This window comes from Sprattus sprattus, assembly GCF_963457725.1.
Source record: "Sprattus sprattus genome assembly, contig: scaffold_103, whole genome shotgun sequence".
Lineage (NCBI taxonomy): Eukaryota > Metazoa > Chordata > Actinopteri > Clupeiformes > Clupeidae > Sprattus > Sprattus sprattus.
This window is the reverse complement of record NW_027666735.1, coordinates 1-8736: the sequence shown is the minus strand read 5'-3', so window position 1 is coordinate 8736 and position 8736 is coordinate 1. Positions and strand designations below refer to the sequence as shown.

General features: G+C 42.7%; 4 protein-coding genes across 4 annotated transcripts; 2 read left to right on the top strand and 2 right to left on the bottom strand.

Annotated features, from left to right (window-relative positions):
• Window positions 1–3893: 3893 nt before the first annotated feature.
• LOC308382669 (histone H3.2) lies at window positions 3894–4304 on the top strand (the record flags this gene model as incomplete). The annotated part of the gene is made up of 1 exon (XM_080861057.1): window positions 3894–4304. One exon carries the CDS (start codon window positions 3894–3896, stop codon window positions 4302–4304), a length of 411 nt encoding a protein of 136 aa, XP_080717183.1.
• Window positions 4305–5314: 1010 nt separating this feature from the next.
• Window positions 5315–5689, bottom strand: LOC308382671 (histone H2B 1/2-like; the record flags this gene model as incomplete). Its single annotated transcript, XM_080861059.1, has 1 exon — window positions 5315–5689. The coding sequence occupies one exon, from the start codon at window positions 5687–5689 to the stop codon at window positions 5315–5317; it is 375 nt and encodes a 124-aa protein (XP_080717185.1).
• Window positions 5690–6759: 1070 nt separating this feature from the next.
• On the bottom strand, window positions 6760–7137 carry LOC308382661 (histone H4; the record flags this gene model as incomplete). The annotated part of the gene is made up of 1 exon (XM_080861050.1): window positions 6760–7137. One exon carries the CDS (start codon window positions 7135–7137, stop codon window positions 6826–6828), a length of 312 nt encoding a protein of 103 aa, XP_080717176.1. The 3' UTR covers window positions 6760–6825.
• Window positions 7138–8349: 1212 nt separating this feature from the next.
• On the top strand, window positions 8350–8727 carry LOC308382655 (histone H2A-like; the record flags this gene model as incomplete). The annotated part of the gene is made up of 1 exon (XM_080861045.1): window positions 8350–8727. One exon carries the CDS (start codon window positions 8350–8352, stop codon window positions 8725–8727), a length of 378 nt encoding a protein of 125 aa, XP_080717171.1.
• Between the last annotated feature and the right edge of the window lie 9 nt (window positions 8728–8736).

Genomic DNA, 8736 nt, shown 5'->3' with positions numbered 1-8736 from the left:
ACAAAATATCCATGAACAAAAAAGCAACAGCAAAAAGCCCAGTAAAAAGGGAGTACTAAAAAAAACCACAACATTCCTTTATCTAATCCCTGCGATCTTCAGGGTTAGGCCACAAGTTTTCATCCACATCGCATCTGATGTTATCCAAGGCGATACACCTTGACTCGCTCACTGTTCCTCTCAAAGGGAGCAGTGTAGAGCTGTTTCATCCGCACTCTGTGTTTGGACAATGTCCGCGTAATGGTTGCGAGGCTGATGCTATTGATATTGTGAAATATCTCTTGCTCCTCCAAAATTCTGCTTTGAATCTCATGCAGTTTAATTGCATTATTTGCAACAACCATATCTACTATGGCAAGCTCTTGTTGATGATTGAGGAGCTTTCCTCTTCCCCCAGAGGGAGGAAGACGTTGCATTCTTTTGAGGGACAAAAAACATCAACATATGCATTACTGTATGGCCTCATTGACATGTCAAGTGAGAATAGAAACAATCCATGTAAAATGCAAACTTACCTGTTGGTTTGTTGAAAGATGCGTATAATTGACGCAACCGTTGACCGCCTCAAATTGGGCTGTACTCTTTCACCAGCCTCTCTTAGTGAAAGACCGTGGTTTATCACATGGCACGAATTCCATCACTCACTACTGCCCTTGTAGCCCTTAGAATGCCACCACCACGCATTCTTATACCTCTACCTTGCCCTCTCCTTAGGCCTGCTCTTCTCCCTGGACCTGCTCCTCTCACAACTCCTGCTCCTCTCACTACTCCTGCTCCTCTCACTACTCCTGCTCCTCTCACTTCTCCTGCACCTCTCACTACTCCTGCTCCTCTCACTTCTCCTGCTCCTCTCACTACTCCTGCTCCTCTCACTACTACACCTCTCACTGCTCCTCTCACTGGGCCTGCTCTTCTCCCTGGGCCCCTTGCTCTAACTCTTCCTCGTCCAGACATCTTTTTCGGTTTCTGTTTCCAAAAACATCATTCCTCAAAGTCCTCCTTTTACTGTATACCTAAGTAATGCCATTGATTCTAAGCCAGACTGGAATCAGCTGTGGTTGACACAATATACCCAACATACATCAGCTGTGTGTCAATTACAGTTTTTTACAATTGCTAAAACACTAAAACCCACTGGCTGAACAAAGTTCTCAGTTGCCTGAACTCATGAAGCTAATTGTGCAGTCTGTTGTCAATACCTTAAACTATTTCTCATGGCAAAACACAATTTGCAGGTCTCACTTAGACTTTTCAGCAAAACTCTAAACACATTCTCAGTCTTAAAACACATTCTGCACTCTAATTCACATGTCATCCATACTGGTAAACACAAGTGGCAACAATCAAATACAAATAGAGAACAAATGTCATTGATTGAACACAACCACTCAAAATGTATTTAACTTGTATCAAATGATGTGACACAACCAATATGAGCCAGTTTAGGGAGCAAACAGGTTGTTGAAGGTGGGAAGGAGAAAGTCTGAGAATGAATAGAAGAAACAATGTGAGGGGAGGAGGACAAGTAAACACCAGGTTGACTCCTTTGATTTGTGTCCCTTTTACTGTGGTAGTGTATATTGTAGTAGGCCTACAGTGCATTGTAGGCTGTATAAGGACAAAACGAAAACAAGTTGTATGGCCCTGAACATTGTGCTTTCTATTTGGTACAGTAACAGTACTGATTGCTCAATAGACTTTGACTGGTTGTAGGTTCATATCAACGAAGAACAAGAGTGGGCTGTGAGCTGTGAGATGCAGGGTACAGTACTATAGGGGTACAAGAAGGAGAAAGAACCAACACAAATAGGAGCAAAGCAAAGTAGTTATTTTTGATACATTTGTATAGCTACTATGAGAGAGAACATGTTTTCATTCATCAAAAGTCAATGATAGATAAATATGAAATGTACTTCTCCCTGAGAACTATACTATACCTGTACTTCTCCCTGAGAACTATATGTTTTGAACAGTGTGTTTTCTATTTTGTGGTGTATTGTTTACTGACTGATTGAAAGTGTATATCATTTTGAACACTTTGTTTATGATTTGACAGCAGTGTTTGATTTTGAGCACAGGTAAAACTGTTTTGAGGCAAAAGTTTCATTTTGCAAGAGGATTCAGAGGTTTTGTAAATAGTGCTTGAAGATGAGGTTTTGTGTTTAGAGTTTAGAGAACATGAGTGACTGTTTCAAGAATGTGTTTTAGCAATTGTAAAAAACTGTAATGGCTCTGTTTATTTGACAGGCTCATAGGTGTGGTCATTTGACAGTCAATGTTTTGGAATTGCAAGGAAGTGACCTCTTGATATACTTCTGTGTCTAAAGCATTCAAGTGTGTTCAGTGTTTTGCAAATCACTTGTGTGTATTGTTTCGCAAAAAGTGAGATGTTGACATGTGCTTATAGTGGTGCAATTCTGAGACGTTGATTTGCTCCTTGAGTTAAGGTGTTGATAATTGTGTAATACGTTTGATTTTAGCGTTTATCCAATCTTAAAAAACGGTAAACAATCGAGAAAAACTGTAAGCAATTGCATTACTCATAGGGGTGGTTATTTGTCAGTCACTGCTTTGGAATTGCAAGGAAGTGACATCTTGATATATATCTGTGTGCAATAATATAAATGTGTTTGGTGTTTTGCAAATCACTGTGTGTAATGGTTGGCAAACAGTGTGAGGCTGACATTTAGCTTATAGTGGTGCAAATCTGGGCCAGGTTTTGCTCCTTGAGTATACAGTTTGGATAATTGTGTAATGCTTTTGAATTTAGTGTTTATTCAATCATAAAGAAATGTTAGCACTAATGTGTTTTTTCGCACTTGATGGCTGTGTTTTAGCAATTGGCTCATAGGTGTGGTAATTTGACAGTCGGTGCTTTGGAATTGGAAGGAAGTGTCATCTTGATATTCTTCTGTGTCGTAATGAATGCAAGTGTGTTTAGTGTTTTGTAAATCACTGTGTTGTTTCTCAAAAAGTGTGCACTGACGTTGTGCTTATAGTGGTGCATCTCTGGGCCGGGTTTTGCTCCTTGCAAACGACTTGGATAATTGTGTTATACTTTTGATTTGAGTGTTTATTCAATGGTAAAAACTTTAAGAGCCACCCACATCTATTTGAGAATGGGCATTCCCAGGCTCTATTCGGCATGATGCACAAATGTAATGGGTGAAAGTTGGACTTGATGTTTGCAGATAAGATATAAGCATGGAAAATAGGAACTGCCTATGGCTTTCTAAAGGAATATGAAGTTAATGTGAAAGGAGCATTTCAAGTTTCTGTACTGTAACATACAAACTCACATCTATTTAGTGAAAGAGATTCACACATATGTGCGGTAAAGGTGTCCAAGTACATGGATTGGTAACTAGACCATGCATTTGGGACACTCCTGAGGTCGCTGGTTCTAGGTTTTGAATCTGATTCCAGTCTCAAATGCCTGTGTGTGCCCAACACACAGTACTCTGAAAACCACAGTTGCTAACTATGACCCCCTTTTCCCACAATGAAAATGTATAATACATTTGATAATACCAAGTTAACTTAAAGTTTAGTATCATAAGGCATTGACTGCCAGTGAATATAAAGATATTGGCAAATATGTACATTAAAAATGCAAGCAAACACTTCTTGCGTTGTTGTTGGATAAGATTATACATTTTGTACGTCAAGCGTCTATATACTGAACGAATTTCTGAATTAAGGCAAAAACGCTCGTAGAGTAGGAGAAGGGCTTTGTACTTTGAATTTTAGGCGCCACCGGAATCAGGGCGTTGAATACCAATCAGCGGTAGCCAGCAAGTAAACGTCATCAGGGGGCTGGTCGAGGTTGTAACCTATAAATACCCTGCTTGCTTGCGTACTGGCATACTCCTAGCATTGAAGCAGACTTTGCAATGGCAAGAACGAAGCAAACCGCCCGTAAGTCCACCGGAGGAAAGGCTCCGCGAAAGCAGCTCGCCACCAAGGCTGCTCGTAAGAGCGCACCAGCCACCGGCGGAGTGAAGAAGCCCCATCGTTACAGGCCCGGCACAGTGGCTCTGAGAGAGATCCGTCGTTACCAGAAGTCCACTGAGCTGCTGATCCGCAAGCTGCCTTTCCAGCGTCTGGTCAGGGAAATTGCCCAGGACTTCAAAACCGATCTGCGCTTCCAGAGCTCTGCTGTCATGGCTCTTCAGGAGGCCAGCGAGGCTTACCTGGTTGGTCTGTTTGAGGACACCAACCTGTGCGCCATCCACGCCAAGAGGGTGACCATCATGCCCAAAGACATCCAGCTGGCCCGTCGCATCCGCGGGGAGCGTGCTTAAGTTGATCCCGACAACGTCAAGAAAAACAAACGGCTCTTTTAAGAGCCACCTAAATAACTCATGAAAGCTCATTTTCCATCCAGTGTTGGTACACACGCTATTTAATAGCCCACGCACATACTATACTCTAGCTACTACCATACAGTATGTTTAGCCCCCCAGTAGAAGTCACGGTTGAAAGCCGACGCTAGAATGACCGAAAATTCTTTTTACCATATACACTATGTGTAGGGCATATAGTAGTAGTATTACTAATAACCTTTATATTTGTATAGCACCTTTCATACAGAACAATGCAGCTCAACGTGCTGAACAGCAACGGATGTACGTGCACAGTGATGCCAAACAATTTAAATCAAATAAATATAAAATAAAAATAGTGAGTGCATACAAATTTAAGCTATAACATGATAACTGCAGTTGTATTTGTTTCAAGATCAGTCAGAACCGAAGTTAAAGACTAAGGTGAAGCGATACCAAGAACTACATCTGATGGAAGACAGCACCATATGCAAAACAATGTTCCTAAACATTTGCGACGTACTCTGCAACTCCCTGTCACACGCCTGTTGTTGACAAAAAAAGACGAGTGCAACATCTGGAACCGTTGGGTTTTTTTTTTTTGTGTTACGTTGTTGCGGCCAGTGTATCGAGTCATCTACACGCAAACTTATTGTATAGTGCAGTGTGTTGCAGTTTGTGTTCTCTGCATTGCAAAACTGCTCCACATATGTCGTTTCGGTTTTAGAATTAGGCTGCAGTTGACGTACAACATTAAAAATGCGCACAAGGTGCGTATTTCGAGCTCAGAATTCGGTTTGATCATCGTTCATATTACAAAAATGTGTGATAGTGGAGTCTTATGTGATTTTCCGAAACAAGGTAGGCGCAACCCTCTCTAGAGGAACATCCTGAAAACATAAGGAGATTTTGATTATGTTGGAACTGCTTTTCAAAGACAATGTGGGTGGCTCTTAAAAGAGCCTTTGGGTTGAAAAGCGTAAAACGCTTTACTTGGAGCTGGTGTACTTGGTGACGGCCTTGGTTCCCTCAGACACGGCGTGCTTAGCAAGCTCGCCGGGCAGAAGCAGACGCACTGCAGTCTGGATCTCCCTGGAGGTGATGGTGGAACGCTTGTTGTAGTGAGCCAAACGGGAAGACTCTCCAGCGATACGCTCGAAGATGTCGTTCACGAAAGAGTTCATGATGCCCATGGCCTTGGAGGAGATGCCAGTGTCGGGATGGACCTGCTTCAGGACCTTGTACACGTAGATGGCATAGCTTTCCTTCCTGGTCTTTCGGCGCTTCTTGCCGCCTTTGGCTGTGGTCTTGGTCACGGCTTTCTTGGAGCCCTTCTTCGGGGCGGGCTTTGCTGGCTCAGGCATGATGCTTTCTGTATGAGGATTCAGACAGAACTGCGGTACTGCATGCAGTCGTGCCACCTCTATATATACAGCACTCTATGCTAATATTTCACCTAGGCCAGCCATGACCAGAATCCCAGACGATGGTTGGTTACTTTGAAGCGCAGGGGCGGGTCCGTCTACTAAGCCCGCTCTGACCACAGAAAGATAGTTTAGTCCGCACTTCCCCTTCTTTTGTCATCTTCCCGCACTTTCTGAGCTACCTTGGCATGACCAAAATGAAGTCAATATACGAGACCTGCGGCATTAATTAAGCCTCATTGTTAGTGATACATATTTTCAATAAATCTGCATCGTAAACACTGACAAAGTCTTTATAGGAGAGATTCAAGTAGCCTATACGTGCATCCTTGAAAGTGAGTTGCAGCATATGACTCAATAACTGAATCGTTTTTTTTCTTCAGTTAGAATATCTACATGTCAAAAAGACTAAGATGTGAATTTGATTATTGGTTTGATTATTGGTTCAAATTTGGTTTCCATAGGAGTGCTCCCTGTTATGGGAGTTACAGTTTTTTTTTCAGTTGTCCTGTATGTCCTATGTTATCCCAAACAGATTAGGAAAAACTCAAAAAAGGTTTGCCGTGTATGACTTTGTAGGGGGCCCCAGAGTATCTTCGTGGGATTTTGTTGGTGAGATTGTTTTTTTCATTGACTTTTGAGTTCCCTGGCAATGGCCTGCATTTTACATTGCCTCACAATACTTTTGCAAACACACTACTCTTGGTATATTCGCCACTTCCATATAACGTGGATCAGCTCATACAATTGTACTTTTGAACTTGGTATTGCATGTGGGGATATAGCCATGCTTATCATTAAGCAGTAAAGCTATGAAATCAGTGGGAATACATTTACAATGAACCTAACAGGAGAAGGCTCACTAAAATAAATAATTATGCATTTACAGTGGCTGTTGGCCGTGTTGTGCATTGTAGGTTATATTCAGTATTAGTGCGCCATAGTTGACATCTTACACCACACATTGGTATTGAACATTCCCATTTTTCAATATAAACGCAATTGGAATCATGTTTTACGTAAGTATTTGGGTGGCTCTTAAAAGAGCCTTTGTCTCAGAATGAGGTGAAAGATTATTAACCTCCAAAACCGTACAGAGTACGACCCTGGCGTTTCAGAGCATAGACGACATCCATTGCGGTCACGGTCTTTCTCTTGGCATGCTCGGTGTAGGTGACGGCATCACGGATGACGTTCTCCAGGAACACCTTCAGCACACCACGGGTCTCCTCGTAGATGAGGCCAGAGATACGCTTCACACCGCCACGACGAGCAAGACGCCTGATTGCGGGCTTAGTGATGCCCTGGATGTTATCACGAAGAACCTTACGATGACGCTTGGCGCCCCCTTTACCGAGTCCTTTTCCTCCTTTGCCTCTTCCACTCATTGTCACTGTTTTAGTTTTACAGCAATGTGTGCACCTCAGCGTGTTGTACGAGGTCTTATATCCATCTGGAGGACCTGTTTGAAGACTATAAACACTCCTCCTCGTCCGTCCCTCCTACTTTTCTCTACTGGTGTTGGCGCGTACATGCAGCAAATTGTACGTCACCTTGACACGTCATTCAGTATTCAAAGTACATAGAATTTAAGTGGACGGTTATATCCAATCCTCTTTGTCTAAAATGTAACTATTATGACCGACCGAACCACTAAAAGGATCCATGGCCTTTGGGAGCTCGACTCTTTGTAACCCATACAGTCCATTTTATAATAGTTGTTTTCATAGTAAGGCTACGGGATCTGTCTTTAAAGTGGTGTATGTAACCCTCTTTCTCGCTAGCCAACTACCCATGATGGTGTGCGGTCTTTCAAATGCATTGTTCCTATAAAAACAATTGGTCGTAATGAGTAATGTATGCTTCAAGCTCAAGCTACGTTTGCAATATTTTCAGCTGAAGATGTAAAGTCTATCAAGGTTTTAAATCCCCACCAACCAATTAAGCAATGAACACACATGGTATGGCAGTATGTATTCACCTGCTTTAGAGCCAGAAAGAAAAGTTAATCTTTAAGTGAAGTTTAGCCAGAGTGGCTGATAATAAATAAACAGTGTGTTGTTAATACATCTTTAATAAGCTATTAAATTCTATTTAAATTAAATACAGCTGACGGATCCCCAAAAAATTGAAATATGCTTGCAGAATTCTGCTCATCGTTGTTATTTTTGTATCATTCAAACATGATTACAAGCCGGTCCATTAGATACTTTGTATCACCTAACCACTTCAGTTTGTTCCATTTTAAAGGTGTTCGCAATACATGGAGATTCTGGGACTTTGTGATTATTGTGACCATTGAACTGACATATCTGGAAACCAAGCTGCAACCTAAACTGGAAGGTGTCGTTTTAACTATTGCATGCGTTAAAATATTCAGTGATTTTGGAGATCACGCACAAAAGGAAAGGAGGATATCCAGCAGGCGCCAAAATGAAGCAACGTTTGTCTTCCCGCAGGACCTACACGTTGATTGGCTCTCAGTATTCTCGCCTCAACCACTGAGGCAATGAGCAACGCTGAGCTTGAGGAGAATAAATACACTCCCCTCCCCGTTTTGCTACACTTCAGTATTCGGAAGAACCCATACAACTCCTAAAATGAGCGGCAGAGGCAAAACCGGTGGAAAGGCTAGAGCAAAGGCCAAGACTCGCTCCTCCAGGGCTGGACTCCAGTTCCCCGTGGGCCGTGTTCACAGGCTGCTCCGCAAGGGCAACTATGCTCATCGTGTTGGTGCTGGTGCTCCGGTCTACATGGCTGCAGTGCTCGAGTATCTGACTGCTGAGATTCTCGAGTTGGCCGGCAACGCTGCCCGTGACAACAAGAAGAGTCGTATCATTCCCCGCCATCTGCAGCTGGCTGTGCGCAACGACGAGGAGTTGAACAAGCTGCTCGGCGGAGTGACCATCGCTCAGGGTGGTGTACTGCCCAATATCCAGGCTGTGCTCCTGCCCAAGAAGACCGAGAAGTCCAAGTAAATCTGACCT